The following is a 25,159-nucleotide window of genomic DNA, read 5'->3' on the forward strand; positions in this document are numbered from 1 at the left end:
GCAAGAGACATTAACTGTTTACAACACAAAATAGTGCTGCACTGAAAAACCCCATATAGAGTTTGAGCCTACGATACTGGATGCTGGTAAATAGAGCTGAATGATACCTTGCGGTATCATCTCTGCAGTGTCCAGTTAGTAATTATATACTTCAATTGTGATTTGCTACCAAAACATAATGCAGACAGTTATTAAAAAGTCTTTACAGTTCTCCCCTTTTTACTTTTTCATTACATAACAATATTAAATGTGCAGGTTGCAGTGTCCACTGTACTCCCCTTTTTACCCTTTAATAACAGAGTAAAGTGTGTAGGCTGAAATATAAAAGATTTTTATTATGTGTATACCAAAACAAAATTTGACATTTTTGATTTCCTGTTTTTCTTCATGTTTTTCCACTTCTTTCATTCTTTGAATGAAGACGTTAGTCATGGTGAAGAGGACAAGGAACAAGCTAGTGGCCATTTTTTTTTCTGCCTTTGCCCATTTAAAAAATAATAACACATAAATAATTGTGCTTTTCAGATGTGATTTTAAACATTACTTCAAAATTATTATTATAGCCTTCTGCATGATTATGTGTGGATCAATCATTAAAAAGATATTCCACTCAAAATCTTTTGAGTATCACACCAACACATGCTTACAAGCTTACAAGGTTATTGTTGCAGTCCGCTTCTTAATAGTCAACAGCAGCTGTGGTGAGCTGCACAATCCTTCATATGTTCTGTAGCTTGGCTTGCCATCCAGTCAGAGTGTCTTTGGTCATCAAGTAAGCAACAGCTTTTGAGGTACACATTTAAATTTTCAGTGATTAAGACATATATTTAGAAAACATGGCACTAGAGTACACAAAAAAGCATTTGGAAATGTGACAAAGAAAAAAATGTGTCTGTGGAATCCCCCTCATAGAGGTCTGAGCTAAGACACCCCATGTCAACTGGCAAACAGTGCTGATTGCTTCAATACAATACAAGTCACCTGACTGGCTCACTTCTGTATCAACCACAGGACTGACCCTATGCTTGCCATCAAAATATTCACTGTGCTAATACACTAATCAATTAATCAATAATGACAGTTGATTCATTAGTGAGAACACTTCACTTTGTTCACTATGTTTTTCTTAATCATGTAACCAGATCTCTGCACAGAATTTATTGTTTCTTTATTATGGTTTATACATATTAATGAATGTAGTTTTACGTTATATTTTTATGTTGTTTCTTGTGTAGCCAACCCGTTACGAGCTGCCATAGTGCTGCTAAGAGCAAATTTTCAAATGTTTGATCCATTCATTATTATGATTTATGATCATACAATGAAGAAGAAGACACAGGAATATTACATCTCTGGAATGTGGGTGTAACTTGCCTTGTGAAGCCACACCTTTAAGAAATGATTGTCATTACTGCCATGAGAGAAAGGCGTAAGCACTTGTTTTTATTGCACTTCATCCGTTAGATTATCTTTTGATGGCACATCACAGTTATCATCACATTATACCATAATTACTTAATAGCTATTGTATTATGTCACTGTTAATTGTCAACTGCTCAGCTCTGTTTACCAGCACTGTATCCCATAAGTACCCAGTATTTATTAAACAATATTTTTATTTCTCCTTTCCTCTGGGGTGGAAGTGATCAAATGGACAAGTCAAGTTTACTTATATAGCATATTTCATTCAAAAAGTTTAGACTCAATGTGCTTCAAAATAAAAAGCAATTACAAAAACATAAAAAAATGTACTGTATGAGGTCATTAAGTGGGCTAAAGCAGTTAGCAGAAACAGATAACTGTATGTCATCAGCGTATGAGTGAAGTGAAATGTACTGATGGATGATGGATCCAAAAGAGAGCATAAACAAATTAAACAGAAGTGGACCAAGAACTGACCCCTGAGGGACTCCCTATTGAATCCTGACTTTATCTGATTCCAAGTTGCCAATAGAAGCAGAGAAAGATCTTCCAGTATGATCAGAGGAAAGCCAGTTAAGAATTGTGCAGCTAAGGCCTACACACTGGTCAAGGCACTGGTGAAAAATCATTGATAAATTATATGGTCTGTGGTACTGCCTTAGTCTCTGGAAACTCTTCTTCATGTTCTCTCTCTCCATGTACTCTCTTCATGTTTCTTCTCCTTTAATACAGTGGAGCTGAGGGGATTTCCACTCCTGTTTATGAGGGTGTCTTTGTCTATATATAATCAAACATATGCATATGCACATATGCATGCATGATTAATGCAAGCAGGGTGATGTTAACGTATTTTGAGCAAAGCTAAAATTAGAGCATGCTTTTTTTTTTTCCAGCTAACCAGACTCTTAAGCTTGATTCCCCTTTTGCTTGTGCTGGTAGGGAGCACTGGCAGAATGCATTCTTGGCCTTGGCCCTCTAGTAATACCCTCTCTTGCATTCTGCTCTGGCGGTCCTTGCCCGATCAGAGGTGAGATCCAGGGAGTTGTTGGAGGGGAAGCGAGGATACAGATCCTGGTCCCATTCTGGGACTGGACCTCACACCAAGGGCCTTCAATGTGGATGTAACAGGTTACTCCACAGGCAACCCTCTCCTTCTTCTGACCTTCTCCATATGGCAGGGTGCTACTAAAGACAACAGTGCTGTTAGCTCTGAGTTCCCTATATTGTTTACCAGGCATTAGATATGGCAGGTGGTCTGGTATCCATCCTGGCCTGGCATAGGTTATATCCTGCCAGGTCTGAGGATTCGAGAGATAGGCACAGCTGAATTTTTCACCCTTGCTGTTGTACAGCTGCAGGCGCTTTGGAAAGCCTTGCTGAGCAGGAGGTGGGGGGCTCTTCGACAGCAACTCCATCGGTTCAGAGTAACTGTCTTCTGATGCAGGAGTGGTCTGGTTCTCTTGTCTCCCAGGTCTATATGTTTGTGGGACAGACATGGAATCCTCTGTATTCCCATTTTGCTTTGCTGTTCCTCCTCCTTGATTCTCGGCTGGGACAGGGGCAGAGTGCCCTCTATTTCCGGGCTGCTTTCCTCCCTCTTGTTTTCCATCAGTGCTGCTGGGATTGGTGGAACATAGATGTGGAAAATCCTCTTCTGTCTGCATGTCGGTGGTAGACAATGTGTGGGGGCAGCCATGGTCAGGCACGTCTCCTCCTCTGGCAATGGTCTAGGGGCAAGACAGCACATTAGTGATCTATGTCCAGGTATTATCTAGACCAGGTTGGAACTGCTCCGAGGGTTCTTTTAAGATAACTCATTGATTCTTGAGATAAGGGACACAGCATGTCCTACAAGGAAAAGTGTATGCATGTAAAGGATGTAAAGGAATTGTGTATACTCACAAAATATATTTCACACTTAAAAATATAGATTTCTGCATAATCTGCTAAAAAGCAGGCTCTATACCCAGAAAATACTTATATTTAGTCTGTCCTCAGCAATTTGTCACATTGTCAAGCTGCCAGATGCATTGAAGATGTGAAGGGAAATTAATAAAGCCTTGTCATGGTGACTTTAAGGAACAGACAATCATGGTGATGAGAGAATTCTTTCCAAGAAGAGAATATAAGGAGGCTGAGTGTAGTTGCATCGCATTTTATATTGCAACGTATTTTTACCTTTTTTGTTTATTAATTTTTATCTTTTTGTGTCTGTGAAGTATTGAAGCACCATTCCATAGCATTTCACTTTGATACTTTTAGGTCACTTCAAAAAATACTATTGATTCAAAACACCTTAATGCTGAGATCACTGCAGTCACAGCAGTCTTTAAATTATGGTCATATATAGTGTACAATACATGATGAGGATGACAACATTGAAAACATTCCATTTTGTTCGCCTCTCGTCCGAGGGGCTTCTTCAGTTCTAACTGAATGGTGGGGAGAACCAGGTATTAAAGCCATTGATACCACATTGTTTCAATAGTGTTCCTGGCTGTAAACCCGCAGTTGTTAGTCAGTGGATTGTTGCATGGGGCCAAATGTGAACAGTTGTTAAATCTCCTGGGGACGGATGGAAGGACAGCATTATGTGGAGGATACCTTCTCTCCTCTGGTGAGGAATGACTTCTCCAATTTGATGTAAATAACCTCCTTCATTCCTCTTTCAAAGCATCTTCCTTCCCTAATCAAAATACATATAGTGTTGTACTTGGAGGACTGTCCTTAAGTAAACTGAGTCTTGACCTGAGGAGCTGGCCCTCCTGGATCCAAAAACCTGGAAGCAGCAGGTATAGTCGTCACATAGGCTTAGGCAATGCACTCCACCACCACAGTCTTCATGTACAACCACTTCTCGAGTCTCCATTACTGAAGAAAAGGCATATTGAAGCTCATTTAAAGTTTGGTACACATTTGGAGAAACTTACAGATAACTGGGAGAATGCAGTGTGGTCAGACGAGACAAAAACCAAACTTTTCGGCAACAATAGGACACGTTCCAGTTATTCCAGGTTTATTCCTGGCAACCAGTGTGTTAATTCCAGCAGAGGAGCAGGGTGGGGCATTACGGGTCTCCCTTGTGAGGGTTTGTGTTGTGGTTCCCTTCACAGAGCATATTCATTTTGTCATGCCTCGGTCATCCTCCATATAAATACCACACAGTACTCCATACATTGGAAGAGGGTCACAGTGTGACACTGTTTAATACTGTTCCCTGGTGGTGTTGGTGGAGGAGAATCCCTAATCCCACTTTGTAGTCATGCACCAGGTCCTGTTTGTTACTCCGAGGGGGACCTCAAGTTCTCAGAATATGACTACATGTACGTCTGACCAAGTTATAGTTGTGGGCCTGGTTGTGTGGCTGTGTAAGTCTGACTTCCCCAGCAGGGATTTTCCTTGCTGTTTAATTTTCCGGCAACTGTCTGCAATCTGCCTTGAGGTTCTCTCCTCCCTTTTGTCTTATGGTTAAACACTGTTCACGTTGCTCCCAGTTCATCAAGCACACCAAACTAAATCGTGTAATATCAATATTCCCCATGTGCAACTAGCGATGCACTTGATTATGTTGACTAGTCGATTAAACCTTGTTATCCTCCTGAGATGGCACCGGAACACTAGTCATTTAAATTCATTCTTCATTCATTCATTCATTATATTATTAATGTAGAAATATAGAGGATAATGTATTCACAATGCATGGCTGGGTTTTGTCTGTTGAATCTGTTTGAGTATGGCATATTTAAATGTCTCCTTAATGGTTTATTTCAACCAAAGTAGACTTAAGTGATTGTTGGTGGAAAGCGTAAAGACAAAACAAGAAAGTTTCGCTGAGATTTATTTTGTTTCTGTCAAGTCTGAATGAAGTGTGTTTTATGATGATAAAATTCATGTTTCTGTAAATGGAGTCTGGTGGCTTGGCGAGAGTGATATAGCGGCTGTTTCTGATTAAAAAAAATGGATCTTATTCTTTAATAAAAATTTCCATCTCTGTAGGGAACAAGGAAAAGTGTTGTCCAAGTGTGAGAGTAGCCTTCGTCAGACCCACTTACCCGAAGTGTTTGAGTTTCATATGGAGGCTGTCATGCAGAAGATCCGTTTGATAAAAAATTGAGCAATGTCGTGTGGCATTAGATTCAGAAATATTAATTGCATTTTGAATATTTTCTTGAATTGTTGATTATTTATTAGTACACAGCATGATTATACACTCTTTCTGATGACAAAACGTGGAAAAAAAAAAAAAAAAAGTATTAAAATCAAAATTGATTTTATAGGGTCCTACCTACCTTTAAAGTATGAGCTGAGAAGGGTTACCACGCCTGCTAGATAACAGGGTGTTTTTGCCTATACAGCATTTGGTTAAACCTAATACAAAGCACCTCCTTGGTTGTAGAGAATATACATGCATGCATGATTTACATAAACAGGGCGAAGTTCCTGGTTTTTGAGCAAATCCAAAATTAGAGCATGTGTTTTCCGATCGTCAGTCTCTTGAGCTTGGTTCCTCTTTTGCTTGCTCTGGTAGGGAACACTAGCAAATTGCACTCTTGGCCGTGGCCATGGCCATTGCCTAACACTTATTATATCAAAGATGAATTTTTAAGAACTCATATTGTCACTTCAGTGTTTTGTGATCTGTGACTTCTAATACCTCGTCCAGCTCCTTCACAAAGTGCCTTAGGGAATCTAGGCAGCGCTGTTTGATCTCCAACAGGTTCTCTTCCAGTGGAGCCTGCAACACATTGTCCAAACTGGGCTGCTTGGCCACCAACATCTTCACCACTGTGCAAAATGTCTCACAGTCCTGCCTGTAAAACTGTATAAAACAAACAAAAAACTGATGTCAGGAATGTCAATATTCATAATGTGGGGCAGTGAAGTATTATGCACAGTGTAGAAAAACTCCTAACTTTTTTGGATTAAAGAGCACAACACATTACAGATTGGTCTGTCCTTCAGTGTGTTTACAGGTCACTTCAAGATGTGAGATGCTCTGCATCTCATTCTACCGGTCCCTCAGTTCATCGGTTCACAAAAATTGATCTGTTCATTGATCAACAAAGCTGTATCAACCCTACAGACACAGCAACTTTCTATCACTGAGGTCCGAAATTTGCCAACAAGGTCAAGTGTTTATGAGGTTGTGTGTGTGAATGAATGAGAACATAGATGCATGCATATATGTGATGACAGCTAGTGCAAATTATTGCTTGTTACAATAGAAATTAAAGAAATTAAGGGGTTATTCTAACATTTAATTGCAGTGGAAAATAATAATTTTGTCTTTCACAACTAATCATAAGAAAAAATATAGGCTTAGGGGTGATGCAGAAGCAAAAATGTGAACAGACGTCAGAAACAGGTCAGCAGCTCTGTTGGACAGCTCTTTGAATTCTACAAACCGGCTCTTATATCAACTGTGAACTTAATGAACCCAGTTGTGGTAAATTGGTGTGTTCCACAAAACAGGTGTGTGAATGAGAGTATGCGAGCCTATTCAAGTGCATGTCCGCCCATAACAAAAGGGACACGAGGTGTCAAGAGTATGTTACTGGTGCTGCGGCATTCTTTTACACCACATTGTAACAAGCTCTCACATCCCTCTCAGATTTTACTGCTGACCCAAAACGGCTGTTAAGTTCTTTATTAGTGTCCCAGGTGCAAGCTCACAACATCTTTATCACCTGGGGAGAAAAAGGTAAATGTGGGGCCCTGCAATAAAGCCACGTAGAGGTTCAGGGCTACAGCAGCCTGTCAAGGAGCAATCTGGGACATCAGGGTCTCCAGGGTTGAGTTACTGCAGCCCAGATCACCTCTCCCCTCAAATTAGAGTCACTGGGGCAGCCACAAGGCTTCTCTGTGGCTTAACGACAACCACACTCTTGGACACTACAAGTAAGAAATCAAATTCAATTACTAGTTAAGATTAGATACATGTCTACTTACAAAAACTCTGCTATCATATGTGCTATCATAGACGACATATTTACCACCCAAAACATACTGAAACAGTCAATCTTTGCATTGATTTTACTCAAGTGTCAGGAGATACGACCTACACAGCAATTTAATCAAACAGTTGGTTCTTCCTTAGAGGGACTTATATCTGTGAGTTGACTTTATCTCATCAAACATTAACCATCTGTTTAATGCAATAAGACACAAGGCGTCAGATTTTGTAACGTTGAAAGAAAAATGCTGCCTGTCAACTTAAATCAGTGTCCAGTCCTGAGCAGAATGTGAGGTTAACCGGTTAAACGGCTGTATTCCAGGGTTCTGTCAGCTATGGGGAAATTTAAAACCACAACTGCTCTTTCTCTGCCTAGATACACATTACATAATGTGTATCTAGGCTAACTCATGATCATGTATCCATCAATTTGTACAGTGATCACAAGAGTTTTTGTGTAAACTCATTATATCGCTGTCATATAAATGTACATGATGAGAAAAGAAAAGTGTCTGTAATATATGATTTACTGTCATTACTGAGAGAGAACAGGATGAAAATCCAGTGTTTAAAGAAAGGAGAAATTTCAGTCAGTATCAAGATGATCTTTTCCATCAAAATGTGGGAGGGAGCTCTGCTGGGTGGTGCTCTGAACATACAGAAAAGGTCAAAGAAACAAAAATAATATGGCATTCAACTTGGAACAATAAGGATGGAAACAATTTGCCACATGGGAAACACTCAGTGTTTTCAAGCAAAAGAGAGGTCCCATGTTGAAAAACCAAAAGGCTAAAAGACAGAATAGTGTGTCCTAGTCTGACACACCGTGACAGTGTGGAAGAGCAGGACTTAAGTAGGTTAAATCAGGTTATGTGAAATCAGACAATTACACCACACACAAAAATTTGCTCTACCTGCTAATTAGAACGATGTCAAAAACTGCCATGCCTCCAGCCCTTAGTTCACTTCTCCTTCATAGCTTTTTTAAAGTTTAATCCCCCCCCCCCCCACCACCACCACCACCAGATAATTCCCCTGCTGAACTAGCTACAGCATGTTCAGATAGTTGATGCACACCTATCTGTTCATTCCTGCATCCCTAACCCACATTGTGTCTTACGGCACATGAATTTGGAACAGTGTTTGCCCCAGTTACAGAGAGACACTTCATCAAATGTTGTGGTAGGCTAAAATAACTATTATGACTATGAATAGTATAGCAATGCAGCTTATTATTACTGTATCACAACATGCATTGTACACACACGGAGGAAGGCAAGTCACGTAAACTCCAACAGAAATATCCCAGACTGTGGGAGATGTTTGGACTCAGGCTGATGATTTAATGTCTGCAGATCATGTCAAGCGAATTCGCGGCCCAACATAATGACAGCCTTCAGGACCGACCACAAGGAAGTGAGAGACGCACGACACGTGTGGCCAGCAAAGCTCAGGGTCATTCGACAGCACAGGTTCACTTCTGTCTGCATACTGTATGAGCTGCCCCTTCTCCGGCTATCCTGAACCTTTTTATTTCACCTTAATTTAACAGTACACAACCCAGAGTTCAGGTGGATGTCCACACCTCTCCCGCTTCAGTGCAGATTTCTCCTTTGAGAGACATGTTCACTAAATGAGCAATATATAGCAGAGGCAAAAATTGGTTCCAGGTTCAAAGACGTGAGAGGAAACATGGACTAAATGTGACACAAACATGTGGTGTATGTCCCGCAAACCAGCACGCCCCTGATCACTTAGGCTTGATTATGTTTGCCATCTTTCAAAACAAAACCTTCCTAAGCCTGTCCCAAGCTACAGCCTTTGTTGACAGTGATTACATTTTCACTTCATTATATCCCATACATACAGTTTTACTAACTTCAAAATAGGATGAGGTAAGGGCTGGAAAAAGTGGCCCGATAATGAACTCTGAACTCGAATTAAGAGATTTCCCTTGATGGCACAGGAGCTTAGACGACCGTGAGCTATCATATGCTTACATGCAAATGACTACACATACAAATGTGTGAGATGAAGAGCATAACTCCACATTTATTAAAGTACTAACAATGGCGGGGGGACATCAAAGAGCCAGCTATTTTTGTAAAAAACAAACAAACAAACAAACAAACAAACCTGCTCCCATGTTACTTGAACAAACAGGAAGAGTGATTTTGACCTGAGTGTGCTCTGCATGTTGTGAGAAAAGGTTGGAGGGAGGGTCTGCCTGAGTTCCCTCTCTGGAGTGGGAGCCATGAGCTGATCTTTGAGCCTGATACTAAGGGGCCACACAGGACGGGCTGGAGCCCCAAGAGGAACAGCAACACTAGGGGCCTTAAGGAGGAGCCTTAAAAAAGTGGGCTTCTGCCCAAATCGGATGTTTGTGGAGGTCCAAATTGTGAACATACCGACAGGAGTGTGCGCTGGGATAGCGGGCGGGGGCTGGGAGGCTGAGTGAGATTATACATAAGGCACTCACATGGACATTTAGTGAGGCTCTGTTCAAATGAGCACTGATGCAGGCAGGGGTCCTGCATAATAAGGGAAGTAGGGTAATGACTTGAGGGCTGGTACACATTAGGGGATATTAAAAGAGCCATTTTAATCACTCAAGCTGCAAACCGGACCTCTCGATGGAGGGGCTAATAGTTGAAATGGATATGTTTCATTTGTGCTGATTGAGATGATGAATGGACTCTGAAAATCACTCCCAGGCACTTAGCTAAGTTTTAAACGGATATTTTCCGAGTTCCTGGGTTTTTGTTGTTATTTTACATGCTCAGATTTGTTCTGTGATCAGTCCGAGGAATGATAAATTGCTCCATTCATCATGTTGTGTCAAAAAGAGAGAGAGAGAGAGAGAGAGAGAGAGAGAGAGAGAGAGAGAGAGAGAGAGAGAGAGAGAGAGAGAGAGAGAGAGAGAGAGAATGAGGCACTGTGACGAAGGTTTGCAAAACAACTGCATGCTGGTCATTACGCCTGTGGAGAAATGCTTTAACATTGTGAAACATCTTGTGACAAACAGTCTCACAGGAAATGATGTTTACTGTGTCAATTGATTTGTTTGAGGCTTCAGAATTTCAATTAAAACCCTGAAACACCCACAGAATATATGCATTACAACAAGCTCTTAGCTGAAAAACAATGAGCTGGTGTGACAAATCCATTTCCATCTGATCTGGGTCCATGCTGACAGGGTTGTATACAGCAGCAAAATGGCTCGTTTAGGAAAGAAAAAGGGATGGAGCAGCTAATTCTGGTGTATGTGACACACATTTTACACTAACTGCTGTGGATTAGAGCCGTTCCTTCAAAGCACTTTCAGTAGATCTGACATCCAGCTCTGCCCACTGCCTGATCGGCTCAGTTTGGCAGTCTACGGCAGCGATGGATCCGTGTGTGTTTAACTGAGGCCGGTCCAGATGTTTCGGTAAAGACACAGTAGAGGTTTCTACCTCTCACCGCGGCTGCAGGAGCAGTTGAAATGGCAGGGTAAGCATGTGTGTGCTAATGCCAAGAGACGTACCACACTGTGGGTGGGCCGGCTGCATCCTGCAGGGCAATTCCTGCCCTGCTTTAACGGGAACAGATAAGTGGCACTGTAGAACAGAGCGATGAAGGGGAGGGAAAAAGTGCAACTCCAAATAGCAGGCCGCAAGAGGCTTCACAACCTGGGGTGCTAAGGACCTTTCTGCTGACTTATCCTCCTTCTCTACACCAAATAATGTCTCTCAAATAGAGTGTGTCTTAAATATTACGTGTGGCAAGCCAAGGCACATTTATACACCTTTTACATCAACCCCTTGACTCCAAGCCAAATCATAAAGTCAGTGTAAAAAGGTTGTCTGGATGCATGACCCAACTCGAGATGAGGGTGAAGCCCACACATGTAACGTGGTGCAACCACACAATGAGGTGAGGCCATTAGGAACTCTTCTGCAGTATAAAATCCTTTTTTTATACAAACAAAATCAACAAAGTGTTATTTAACACAACAGGGACCTGCTCCCCGACCTGTGCCCATGTCCTGTGTAACCTCGATTCAGGATGTTGAGAGTCGTCAGGTGTGGTGTGTAAGAGTCAACCAGGGATCAGTCTCATATTAGTACACAAGGAAAAAATGGCATTATTTAAGAATTAGATCAGATTAGATTCAACTTTATTGTCATCGTCAGAGTGCAGCACAGAGACAACGAAACGCAGTACGAGGTGAATGAATTTTTGAAAGAATGCCAATGAGGTGAGACAAGTCGTGGTTTCTTGTGCCTGAAACTAGACAGAATAAAGCAGATCGCTCCTTTATCAAGATGACAATGTCCCTTAAAGCTCAAAGTCTGTAAAGGAAAGGGATCTCAGTGGCAGAATTTTCCACTTGTTTTAAGAAAATAAGATTTTAGAACTCATTAACAGCTGATGGCTGCAGATGAAGTTTTTTACTGTATATTAGAAACCCAGCGATACGAATGGAGAAAGGTTCAGAACACCATGGAGATATGTTACAGCATAATCGACCAGAGTGAAGAGAATTCACAGAAGCTGGGTTGTTTTGTGGAACAAATCTTACTACCTTCTCAATTTCCAGAGCCTTCGCTTTAATGGCCTCCGACCGGCGAAGCCTGAAGCCGTCCTCTGGTGTCAGCTTTGGCTCCATGCTGGCAGCCACCGCCTCCTCCGTCTCCGCTACAGATGCAGGAGTTTTTTCCTGGCAGGCCAAAGGTTAAGGGTTAGGAGTTGAGGTCAGGAGGGTTAGGAGCTCGTTCTGATTTCAAAGTGTTTCAAATACAGACAGCTCTGCTCTGCTCTCATGGCTGTTGAGTTCTTGTTATTGTACATGTGTCATTATGGCTGCTGCATGTCAACAGTAAACAGCAATGAGGCCCCATATACAGTACATCTCTCTGATTACAGGATCCTTACAGCCAAGGATCAAAGTAAAGCTCCAATGACACAAATAGATCAGTCAGCTATACTTACAGTTAAAGGAAACATAACCTAAATGTTGACGAATAAACAAATGTATTTTTCTGTTACTTTACACTGAACAGTACCAGTGCATGTTTTGCCTGTTTTGGGGGGATTTGCTAAAATTATTTACTGGAAAATTACCTTTATACTAAATGTAAAATTTGCAATGAAGTTGACAAATTCAAGAACAGTTTAAAAGCCTTTTGATTAATTCAAGGACACTCTCAGACAGTACTGTCCATGTTACTGCATTTTACTTGACTTTCAACATGTTTCTTGTTAAGAGCAAAGCAGGTTGAGATCGCCCTCAAATTGTACCTTTGAAGAGCCTGAGCTGTGAGGAGACCCCTCCACAGAGCTGCTGGGAGTGTGGCTCGCTGGCACGTTGGGCTTATCTGTGGAGACAGTGAGCAAACAACCAGATGAGCTTCCTTCAATAATTATGGTAACAAAAAACTCTTACTAAGGGGAGCCGGCTATAAAAAGAGGTTGATCTAAAAAACACACGTGGGCGACCACAGCATGCTTTATTTAATTTTGCTCTGTTATAAAAGAAAGCCTGGGGGAGCATCCTGGTGGGTCAGTGGTCCGGGATGCATGCCATATTAACTGCAGCATCCCGGGTTCAAATCTAGAGAGGGACCTATGTTGTATTTTATTCCCCCTCTCCTCTACACATGTGCCTCAGCGCTCTCCACTGTGCTGTCTCAAAACACTTTTTAAACACCCTGCAGAACAATAACTTTCTACTGTGAGACATCAAACAATCACTCACTTGTCACTGTGAACAATCGTGAAGTCAACACATTATGCTGCAGCTGAAAAGTATAAATCATGTTTTTTTTTTTAAAATACTCCCTTGTTAGATCCTCCCACACAATAGTGGTCGGGGAGTTCAGCTGTTCTTAAAATGAAATATTGTCCTCTGCCGGCTCCGATGTGTCTACAAAAAAACAAATATGGTCAAGTCGTTCGTTTTGACTGAGAGGATCTCCCGCAGTGATGCGAGTGAATAAGGTAAAACCTCCGTCTTAACTTGAGTCCCCAGGTGGAGCTCACTCTGGCACCCCACGGAGACTCCAAAAAGGCTGGATACTCAGATATTGTGGTTTGGACCATGAAGACATAGAATGATGTGGCCTGATACTTAAAACAAACCACTGAATATGACACACTGATCGATCATGTCTAAAGGCAGAAGTGTTGATAGCTGGTTGCTCCCACCTTCAGGCCCACTAATCATTGCTGGTTGACATAAAACACATTGCTCGACACCAGATTTAACAACGGCTGCGAAATACTGACAGATTTACCGAGCGGTGGTTTAATTAACATTGTCTGAATTTGTATTGCAAAACTTGAACGTGACGAATGTTCATTTTGTATGGAAAAGTCACAAACTGCAGGTTTAAATGATCCTTTACTGATCCCTGTAGGGAAATTCCTTGTCTGCATTTAACCCATTGGGAGCAGTGGGCAGCCACTGTGCAGCTCCCAGGGACCAAATCCAGTTCTAAACCAGTGCCTTTGTCAAAGGCATTGACAGGAGAATTAACCTAACACAGGTTACATAGGTTACGTCACACTGAAGAATAAACCTACCGTAGCTTAATTACAGGGAGCATTCAACTGCTTCTTTACTGTCAGTTCACCAAAACCCTTCACCGAGCCCTGCAGGTGGTGGTCCCACATGGCCTCTGCCCCTGTGTTTCTCACCAATCATAGTCACCAAGACTTTGTAAAAAGACAGTGTACACAGCTTCTGCGTGCATGACAAAGCCTATAACCAAACCCTTATTTTTGTGTACTTTGCTGTGCTGGCCTAATTAGTATCCCAGATGGGAGTGGAGGTGGGAGGTACAACTGTTTTCTCACAGTTTTATTGCATCTTAAAAGGGTGGGACAACGTGGAGCTCTGCTTTCAGCACATTAATACATTTGTGCATCTTAGAAATCAAAGCACTGGAGGAATTATTGTCCGCGCTGCTTTGCCTCAGACTAATAATATTGCTTATGTCAGATCACAAAATGTGAATCCATAAATTTCATTGGCGCTGCGTCGCTAATTAAAGTTCTGAAAACCTGTAAAAATCACAAAAGAGAGCATGTAAAGTGACAGACCCAAAGTGATTCTGAAGACGTTGTTAAGTCATGAACTACTTTCTCACTGAAGAAAAGGTCAGGTTCTGAATCCAAAGCCAAACCACCCCATAAACCAAGAGTATCCTTTTTCCCAGCCTCTAAAGTGTGTGTGGTGTGAGTGTAATTAACATCTTAACATGTTTCAGCACACCATGACCCCTGACATTACACACCACCTCTGAAAACAGATGCTTCAACTGGAACAGCTTAATACCTTGAGACATTATAATTACATTATAATTATACGTATGTGTCTGTAAAATGGGAAAATTATCCCTATTGTTGTCATTACAGAGGGCACAACAGCTGCAAAGACAAACATTGCATCAGATATGGGTAAATTCACAACTCTACAGTAGCACTCCCATTATCTACGCTTCTTCAGGTTTTGCATGCTGTGGCCAATCACAGAGTGTCAGGTAGCGCGGAGCGGGGCTGAGTTATTGGACGTCATACAATCCCCTCGGCCAGCAGGTCAGACAGCTAGGTCCATTACAGCTTCTTCTTTGCAACAGATTTAAAAGCAATGGTAGAATAGATTTGGAGAGTTTGACCTTTTCTCTGCCCATTTCTGAGGGTTATAAAATATACTGACTCACAGTTTGATTGCATGAAATTAAAAAAGCATCATCAGAGTAAGATATTCTTGTTAAAATATCAGAGGTTTTATTACAAACAGGGAAAACCCCAATATCTGTAATATCCGCGAGCCTTTTTCAAATCCGCAAACTTGAACTGTTTGAGAAGATTTAATAATCTCACACTTTTTGTGGGACTGCTGGTGCGTGTAGCCTTTGTCCCTGTCCGGGGAGAAGCTCCTGTTGCTAGTGTTTGAGCCCGAGCGGACTGGCGGATGGGCGTCCCAGCTCCCAGGAGAGCGGTCCCGTTTGGCCCCTCCAGACGCAGAGATCCTGTAGTCATTGTGGTCTTCTCTATGAAAATATGCAAAACAGTGTTGTTAATTTTGGTGACAAAACAAAAGATTTAACTTTAGATCAATAGTGTCTATAAATGAATCTGTATCTAGGTGATAGCTTGAGGCATGAGCACAAGGGTGCTGCACTTAAAACAAGGTACAGGGGCCTGCTTCCTAAATCAAAAACTAGACAACTGATTTCAAGCCCTGACAGCTCAAAGAGCTGTCCCAGAAAACCACACGGATGAGAACGCAGTGATTTGTTTGCCACTGACCTTTGAGGGGGGCCTGACCCTCGGCCCCTGTTGCGGAAATAGTGACGAGGTCTGCGACTGTTCCTGAAAAACATAAAAAAAAAAAAAGACAAATCAATGACTAGCAAAGCTGCTCTGCACCCTGGCAACAGCTAGTTGCAGCAGTAATAAAAAAATATGCTAAATAAATCAAGAGCATATTAAGTGCATAATTTATATTGTTACTGGTTTAAAAAGGAAAGGGTCGGGTGTTCGTCCCCAAGCTCTTTCAGATGGGTAACGGAAACAGAATAAAAGGACAAAACCACCAAGACTTCGGGCTCAGTGGGGCACTGTGGTGCAGCACGCTGATCAATTTGGGGAATGGAGGCAATCTTCTACTTTGGCACAAGCAACAGTTGGCTGACAGCTGGCCCATTCTTGGTCTTGTTTCATCACTATCTGTTTTCAATTGTCGGCAGAGCTATGATTACACGTAAATATGGAGATGAAGTCACAAAGCACTGTCACCAACCATGTAATGTGATGACCAATTTTGGAGCATTTAACATTTCACCGGTCTAACACGAGGACTGAAATTCATTTCTGTCTTCACAATTTTCCTTGTGTCCAAACAGCAACCTTTAGGCCCAGAGGTAGAAATGAGCCGAAGGCACCTGGTTGTTATGACCTCTGTCTGAACTCAAGTCACGTCTCAAACAAAGAGCAGGTCTAACAAGGCCTCAAACTTTTACGACTCATGGTCTGTTTGAAGTAGCCAAGACTAAGCCTGCCATTTGCCTCAACTGAATTACCATCCAGGCAGGGAGACAACTGACATCAAGAGGTTATGAATAGAAAACAAATTGTGTATTTTATCTTGGAAAGACAGAAAATCTATAGGGAGGAGTTCAGGCATTTATTAGACAGACACTCACTGAGAATTACAGACATTCCTTATTACAGAAGAAATACTGTATGAAATATACTCTTGATACTAACAACACTAAGAAACTACCCGAACAATGCAATTTTTATGGTGAGTCATGAAGCCTAAAAATAAATGCAGGTCCCAAGAGACAAAACAAACTAATAATGACTATAATATTTGCATCTTTCATCCCTTTTCTGTCTTTGATAACCACAAAAAGGCCCGGCCTGTCTATAAATAGCAATACCTCGGTGGACTGGATGGATTTAAAAAGGCAGCTACATTTAGCATGGTGGCTTTTGACTGTTTGAGAGAGGTAATAACAAGGAGCTGCACATCAGACAGTTAACTCGTGTCATGATCTGGGAGTAAAACCTTGACCGGGGAGCACAAAAAAGGCGATACAAGTGTTTGTCACCACACCGCCACTGCAGAACATTGGTACATGTATGGTTGTCTTTATCCCACAGCCATGGGATTGATTTATAGTTGTATGATGAGGGGATGCGGAGCAGCCAAAACACACTGTTGTGATCTGAAATGATGGAGCATCTTTACATGCGTGCCATTAAGGTCAGTCAGGTGAACACATTTACAGAGAAACAGTTTTTGGTCGGTGTAATCATTCCTCCTGTCAGTGCTAATTATTGAACGATCTCCACCACAGAGGCATATGCAAATGTATGTACAGGTGGCAAAATAAAAGTCTTTGATGTGATTATGAATAAAGGCTCCATAGGTATCCAGAACACTCAGTACCAGTGGTCTATTATCTGAGTCTAAATTTGCAATTTTGGTATGTATAGTGCTTTTTAATAGTGAGCATGTCTTCACAGACTTTAAATAATTTGACCAATGTGTACCTAACTTGCTAGGAAGCATTAAAAGAGACACAAGATCAACTCTGCTCAGAATATCGGAGATGTGTGTGGGTGTTTGACTGAAGAGGGAGTGGTCCAGCTGTTTTTCCTCTCAGGGTGGGGTAAGTGGTGGAGGGGTTGTGTGGCAGAGTGAGTAGACACTAGTGCCCTTTGTCCCCCTCTCTAGCCTGCTCTGACTTTTGGAAAGGGGAGCCCAGGCTTGTAAACTGTTGGTATGCTGAGGTGGCCAGGGCGTGAGGAGCGCCTGTTAGCTGATCTGTGTGGGGTTAAGCTCTTCATCTTAGCTTAAGAGCACCGTGGTCACAGATAATTAAATTATGTTTCCTAAATATATTTTCCAAAGCTATATTTTAGGGCAAAGGCATTTGCAAAAGCAACAATTTGTAATAACAGCTGTTATATTCTTTACTATTTGATTGAAGTTAAGAATTAAAAGCTCAACTTAAAGTGATTTTACACTTATAAGCTTGGTTGACCCCTTTTTTCCCCAAACACATTACATGCAAAGAAAGTCACACACCATTAACTCTATCAAGCTAACAAGGTTTGCCTTTCACAAGACTGAGCTCTGCCTCCACCTAGTGGTCGAATTGGTGCACTACATGAAGATTCAGTGGAACAACTGACAATAATGAGGATGTAACAAACAAAAACTAATTACCTTGAACCTAATTGATGCCTCAGATCATTTCTGCTATAACTCTGTTGGGAGTACGAGCCCTCCTGAAACAAAAAAAAAATCAGAATTATAACAATCTTAAAGGTTTGCTGTGGAGTTTTTTTCCTTCTACTAACCTCTGGAGGGTTTTTGAAAAACTACATACAATAAGTTTGACTGAGTAATAATGTAATCATAACATGTTTGTTTAGGAGAAAACTCCACAGGCCCCTTTTATAGGAACATTGTTCATAACACTGTTGTATACTACAAACATATTTTTTACACTTGTTTTCAAACCCATAATACAAACCAGATTTTAGTTTATAAACCAACTTTGTCTTACATTTCGTGGCAGTGAAGAATTTCTGTAAGAATTGGGGTCGTCATCAAAGTATCGACGATCAAATTCTCTTCCATCCTGGTAATTTCTAGGACCACCATACCACTGGTCATCATTAAAGCCTCTGTCAAATTCTATCCCTGGCCGAGACACAGGGTTCCTCTTTTCAACGATATTAACAACTCGATGGACTGTCACCTGAAATGACACAATATGAAATCAATCCTACAGGAAAAAAAAAAGATGTTACAAGTAATTTCTCTGCAAGATCTTCATCATTTAGTGTTGTCCTACTCCAGTAAAGACGTCTCCTTGCACTGGTCTCTGCAGTCTAAGGGCTCAATGAATAGCTTGGTTCATAGTATCACAGAACACAAAAAACTGTTTTTAAACAGTCAGACTAAGATGATAAAAAGAGCTGAACAACACCATCCACAATATCATGATATATACTGAGATAATATTACCATAAATTCCTACCATGGTCATTACACCTAATCACAATAATGTTATTTAAGAAATGGCGCCATGATACCAAACTAACCAGTTCTTCACACTAACTATGAAGAGGGCCTCGTCAGAGTCAAATCTTTTGGAGGTGAAAAACATCTCTCTTACCTCTCTTGCATCCACTGGTGGGAATTGCTCTTCATATACCTCTCTAATTGATTTTCGACTGTGTTGATATGCCACTGCAAAATAAAATGCATACTTTATAGGCAGTCAATACAAAGGCGGGAAAGGGAAAAATTTTCAGATTTAGTTTCCACTCAAAGTACATTTGTTTAATCCCTGATGTGATTGGTCAATTGATGTTTTCAAGACTGAATTTGAAAACAATGACAGTGCAGGAGGCAGCAGAGACAGATGACAAGTAATCCATCCTCCCAACCTGCATCTTGAGACACTGAAAAATTTGCACAGGGCAAAGCACCACAATGCTGTACAGTCAAAATTTGTATATGCTAAAGTGGTACAGCCAAAACAATCCAGTTACAGGTTTAACTTTGTGTGAGGAAAATAACAATAGCATAATTTGTGTTTGTAAAACATGGAAAACTGCAGTTGTTTTCACTTACTGTTGAAGGGATGATTTTGGTTCCCTGTCTGGTCTTCTCAAGATGTCTTGCTAGAGAATGATGAACCTATCGGAAGGAAAAGGGTATAACCTTGCTTATCTAACTCGGCATAGGTATACTTACTTCAGCCTTCCAAACATTTGATAGATTGAAATAATTATAGTTTACATACAGTTAACTAATGCGTCCCTACCATAACTACACTTGACTTCTAAACAGTGACTTCTGCAGTAATCACTGCTTTCCCGCCTTTTAAACTGCAACTATCCAAGTATCTAAATACTTCAAATGATTGAGCCACTGTTCTCAATGGTAATACGTGACTTTGCGTTTTGCTGAAATGTATGGTGGTATGTTGACTGGATGAGAAAGCTGTTATTAGCTAACCTAGCTAATTAGCATAATAGCACAAGAGTGAGTCGTAAGAAACTTACTCACCAAATACTGAGTTGAATTCTCCTGGCCACAAAGTGCGTTTCACACATTTCTACTATCGCCAGAGGACACTTGTACCTGAGTCAAAGTTCTGTAAAAACGAGAAGAAGAAATAATCTAAAACCAAAACAAACCACATCACCCGCGCTAGTTCTTTTCCTGTATCTTTTAGTTCCTGTCTGTTCTTCTTCGCTGAACAACGTGCTTCCGGAAAATAATGCGCTGTCGCCGACTAGTGGCAAGTGGTGGTAATGTCTAAACTTATGTTGGTCAGTAGTGGAAGATTTACTTCAGTGATAGTAGGAATAACTTTGTTAAAAATATTCACTTCAAGATAAAAGTATTGGAATCAAAAGGTACTCATTAGACAGCATATATATCATGATAGTGTTATAATTTGTGTTGCACTTTAAGCTGCATTTTAATGTTGTCAATGGAGAGCTATTTCTGACCAATTTTTATACTGTTGGGAAATGTACTAAATAACATTGATTAGTATTATTGTTGCTAAGGTTGCCTTATTCTTAATCTTAATGTAACTAACTGTAGCCGTAAAATAAGTGAACATGAATCAAAAGTACGATATTTGCCTCTACAATGTAGAAAAGCAGAGGTATAAAGTAACATTTGCTATCTGCACGACCCAAGACGCACCAATATCATTGACGTACACTTTGTGTTTTGAATTCTTTACTGGAACGTCATTATTTCCTCACTTTGTGCGTGATTATTTGTGTTTCAATACACTTTGTAGTTTTGTTTAATGTATGGTGAGTTAGTACCTTTAATTTTTGTTTTTCATTCTTCATAGACAGATACCCCTAATAAAGACAGTATTGTAGTTTTAAGATTGGGTGGCCTTACTGTGCATCTGTTATTGTACTCCCTTTGCTGCTGTGACAGTTTAGTTTCTATCTTATGAAAAAGAAATACACAGGTGCATTCACTATCTCAAAATCGTCCTTTTGTGTCATATTTACATCAAAATTCATTTACTTAAGTCTTCAAACAAAAAGAATCAGCCCACAGATCTCAGTCAGTTGATCCTGCATACAGTTCACTGAATCAGTAATTTCTCCTGAGCATTTACACATTGGTACAGAGCATTTTTGTGCAGTTTTACGTCCCCTCTCCTCTTTCAAACCCCTCTCCATGCGCACTCCTTACTGGCACCACGCTGAACGCTACAAAGCGCCTTTCATCACGCCGTGTCACTTTTATTGCTCTCTGTTGTCATTACATTAAAAGTGATTGGGCGAACCGGCGTCACGTGACCGTCCTTCGACAGGAGTTTCCACGACAGCTGAGTAGCTGCTAAATGCGTTTTTTTTTTCACCTGTAACATTGATCCTTTTCAACTCCAGTGAGTCGAAGTTTTCATCAAATGGGAGACAAGAAGAGCCCCACAAGGTAAAAGTGTCGCCGGTGTCTTTAAATGACGACTTTATCGGGCCGTTTGATAACAGAGAGCTCGGTCAATGGATGGAGCTGTTTTGCTGAACTGTTCATGGCGGCTGGCTGCTGCTTTAATACGGGGCAACTGCCTCTAAACTGAAAGCTCCCTGTGCCACAATGTTTGACTTCTGAGCAGTAAACGGCTTTCACAGCCGTGTCTTTCAAGCTCTGGTAATCTTTATGTCACACGTTTGCTTTGAAAGCGGAGAAAATGGCTCGTTATCACAGTGTTTTTGTTTTGTTTTTGTCTGAAGGCCGAAGCGGCAATCCAAGCCGTCCTCTGACGACGGGTACTGGGACTGTAGCGTGTGCACGTTCAGGAACAGCGCTGAGGCGTTCAAGTGCCTGATGTGCGATGTCAGGAAGGGGACATCAACTCGGTAAGAATAACCGTGGTTGTTCATTTTTAACAGTCACAATACTGCAGAATTATTTTAATATTCATGGCTTGATTTGGGAGGTTGACTTGGTTGCAGGTTTGTTAGGTACACCTACTGTCTGTTACAACAGTCCTGCATTAAACCCTGTCTTCATCAAGGGTTAATGTTCTGTTTCTGTTGTTGATTCAACTTCATGGACATTTTGTAGCTTGTTGTCAGGGACATATCTGCCACTGAGGACATGGAGGTCATGTCCTCTGTATTTCTGCTGGGAATTTAGCAAATTCAGCAACTTTTCAGGGAAAGAAAAATAAGCATTTCCCCACTGGACTTTTCTTCCTGGTCCTTGGATGTAGACAATACACATTAACAGATAACAGAATGAAAAAAAAACTGAAAATTTTGGTCTAAATTGATGTTTGTTGCAGGGACTCGAGTTTAATGAGCTGTTAACTTTTATACTGAGGCTGTCCACCCCTTTTATATTATTGAGGCTACAATAGAGTAAATACTTCACACACCATACCAGGCAGCAAAAGATGGTATAAATAAATGGGTTTTTTTTAGATAATATGAGCAATCGTTGCTTATACTGGTTTGTAGTGGCCATATGTGTTGTCTACCTCCCGTTTGTGCAGTACTTGTGCTGGAGAAAAGCTTGTGTCAGTTTCTTGAAGCAGTCAGAATTGTTAAGGCTGGCTCTAAACTACCTGCCAGAACCATATTTCATAGGATGGTGTCACACATTTTCAAGTAGTACTAGTAAGTAGTAGTCAGGTGTACATCAGAACATTCAAAGAGGTTTGCTCGCTGTAATGATGTCTGCTGTTCACACTGGCCGTGAGGAGATCCCTTCTTGTGTGCTTCCAATCAAAGAGATGGAGGAGTTAAAATACAAAGTCCTCTTTCTGTGCAAAAAAAAAAACCCTCTAAAATGTTTCTCAAGTTAATATGAAGTGTCAGTGATCTCAGTTAATCATATCAAGTGGGTGTCTTCAAAAGTCCTTTACTACTGAACTCCCTCGCTGTGTTTCCTGCGGTGCAGCAGTGACACAAAGAGGAAAGCTGCTACTAAAAAGACTCACTGATCCTTCAAACTTACTCTCTTTAAAGTGTGAAATTCCCCCTAACTACACCTCCACTGCATCCAGGAAATGCTGCTCAGAGAATAAGAAAGAGGGCAGTTTACACTTTAAAGGCTGTGCCTTTGGAAGATACTCTGCTGAAGCCTCATGTTAACTTTAGATAAATGGAAGAATGTATTCTGCTCAGAATGAAGACTGTGGATTTTGTCCCCCATTGCTTACATTGGAATTGCATTAGGGAGGGGTCTCTTCATGGCCAGGAGGAATGATTACAATAAGCAAGACCTGCTTCAGTGTACATACAGTGTGGGCACCTCACGACTGTTTTAAGATAGACTTTAAAAACTGTACATCTATCATTTAACTTTTTGTAAAAGTTTTTGGGAATTTGGGAGATTTAGCATCTTGTTTGATATTAAATTATTGTTGTAAACCCCCTGCTGCATGCAGTTCATCAGATATACTGTAAGTATAAGGCCAGTAACCTTTCTTTTTTTTTTGTCTCTTCCAGAAAACCACGGCCTGTTTCTCAGCTGGTTGCACAGCAAGTAAATCAGCAGTTCGCACCACCCACAAACCCCAAAAAGGAGAAAAAAGAAAAATCAGAGAAAGACAAGAGTGACAAAGAACCAACACTGAAAAAGAAAAGCCATAAAAAGCTGAGGTAATGACTTCATCATATTCACTGCTCTTTGGGCTTTGTCACCACTGAAATATTTGGCATCCTCCAAACAGTTTCTAGATCTTGTTTCTGGTTGTCTCCTCGCCAGGCCCAGGTTAAAAAACATAGACAGGAGCAGCGCCCAGCATCTAGAGGTCACAGTTGGAGACTTGACTGTAATAATCACAGACTTTAAGGAGAAAGCCAAGCCCATGTCCACGTCAACGAGTGCTGCCTCAGCAGACCAACACAGCCAAAGTGGCTCAAGCTCTGATAACACTGAACGAGGGGTCTCCAGGTGCTCTTCGCCGCACGGTGAAGGCTCGTCGGTTAATGGAGAGATTCACTAACTTTCACACTTCCAGTCTGCACAACCCGCTCTTCTGCACTCTCTCTCTACAGCCTCAACCAGAGATTAAACTTCAACATGCACGTTTTTTCCTAATAATACTATAAATGCCAATAAGATAGCATTCACTTCCATTCGGAGTTGTACTTTTCACTGCCTTCCCATGATGGTAAAGAATTCAGGAGTCAGGACGTTTGCTGTATGCTCAATTCAAGGAACTGCTGCCGTGAGATCTATCATGACGAACTGAAAAGAGGAACTGTAGCATTAAATCCCGGATGTCGGTGGAGCTGTGCCACATGTTGTGGCGACTTTGGTGTTAACACCTCTGTGTTACTTCAGCATCGCGCTCAGTTGGTCGTTGCTGCGCAGAATAAATAATGCATTACGAAAGAAAATATGAAGAAGTCATCTCAGAGTAGTAATTTATCTTTGACTTTTGTTATCATTATTTGCACTTAATGGCATCCTGTTTTCATGATAACATTTTTTAGCATTATTTCCACTTTGCCATTATCAGTGAATCATAACACTTTTGGTTTCTGGCCTTATCCAGCTCTCATTTCATGCCATTAATTGTTTTACTGTCTAACATTTGAGTAAAAATATTGAATAATTATTCTAACTCTGCTTCTCCTTCACTTGGTAGAGTTAAGCATGATTTAATCTATAGAATGGTTTATATTGTAAAGTAATGTTAAATAAAATAAGTTGTAGATACTTGGGTATGTTTTTAAGTTTTCATTATTGACAGGAACAGTTTGTAAGACAACAAAACAATTCAGTGATTTGCTTTAGCATTTCTGTAGTTAAAGGGTTTGGGGGTGGAGGAGAGGTTGTTTGTTTTGAAATTGTCTTTTTTCATATCATGACATGTTTCACAATGGCCTGACATGAAAAGGCAACGGACTTGGTGTTAAGTCATGTGGTAGGTTCAGGTCAAACAGTGAGTGGTACACATTTCACTGTACCGCGTGGGTGAAATATGTTCCTTACAAATCAGTGGTGGGAAGTAACTAATTACATTTACGTGTGCTGTACATACAACTTTGAGGTACTTGAGTATTGTGCTTTTTACTCCTTTAAATGTATTTCACAGCCAGGTACTTTGCATATTGACATTTTACAAACAAAACGTGATCACAAATAAAATAAAACGCATTAACAACAATCCAACAGCTGCAGCATGAAAGTGCTGCTGACACATCAGTAATCCACTGATACTTTGATACCACGTGTATCTAAAACTATTTCTGCTTGTACTTCTGTCA

The 25,159-nt window shown here is 40.8% G+C and overlaps 2 protein-coding genes across 3 annotated transcripts; one reads left to right on the forward strand and one right to left on the reverse strand.

Moving 5' to 3' along the window:
- Positions 1–2,180: 2,180 nt before the first annotated feature.
- On the reverse strand, positions 2,181–20,146 carry LOC139338225 (periphilin-1-like). 2 transcript variants are annotated; one of them, XM_070973217.1, is made up of 11 exons: positions 19,962–20,146; positions 19,524–19,589; positions 19,063–19,136; positions 18,448–18,642; positions 18,105–18,166; positions 15,674–15,736; positions 15,245–15,414; positions 12,659–12,735; positions 11,943–12,077; positions 6,077–6,241; positions 2,181–3,149 (listed from the first exon to the last, which is right to left on the reverse strand). In XM_070973217.1, coding segments are annotated over exons 2-11 (1,764 nt in total). In that variant the 5' UTR covers positions 19,525–19,589; positions 19,962–20,146; the 3' UTR covers positions 2,181–2,327. The 2 variants fall into 2 exon arrangements, with proteins under 2 accessions (XP_070829318.1, XP_070829319.1); XM_070973218.1 differs by lacking the exon at positions 2,181–3,149 and having other exon boundaries at positions 5,245–6,241.
- Positions 20,147–21,223: 1,077 nt separating this feature from the next.
- Positions 21,224–25,051, forward strand: LOC139338200 (YY1-associated factor 2-like). Its single transcript, XM_070973186.1, has 4 exons — positions 21,224–21,368; positions 21,668–21,793; positions 23,390–23,542; positions 23,649–25,051. The coding sequence occupies exons 1-4, from the start codon at positions 21,343–21,345 to the stop codon at positions 23,887–23,889; spliced, it is 546 nt and encodes a 181-aa protein (XP_070829287.1). The 5' UTR covers positions 21,224–21,342; the 3' UTR covers positions 23,890–25,051.
- Positions 25,052–25,159: the final 108 nt, after the last annotated feature.

The sequence above is a fragment of the Chaetodon trifascialis genome, chromosome 10, assembly GCF_039877785.1.
Source record: "Chaetodon trifascialis isolate fChaTrf1 chromosome 10, fChaTrf1.hap1, whole genome shotgun sequence".
Lineage (NCBI taxonomy): Eukaryota > Metazoa > Chordata > Actinopteri > Chaetodontiformes > Chaetodontidae > Chaetodon > Chaetodon trifascialis.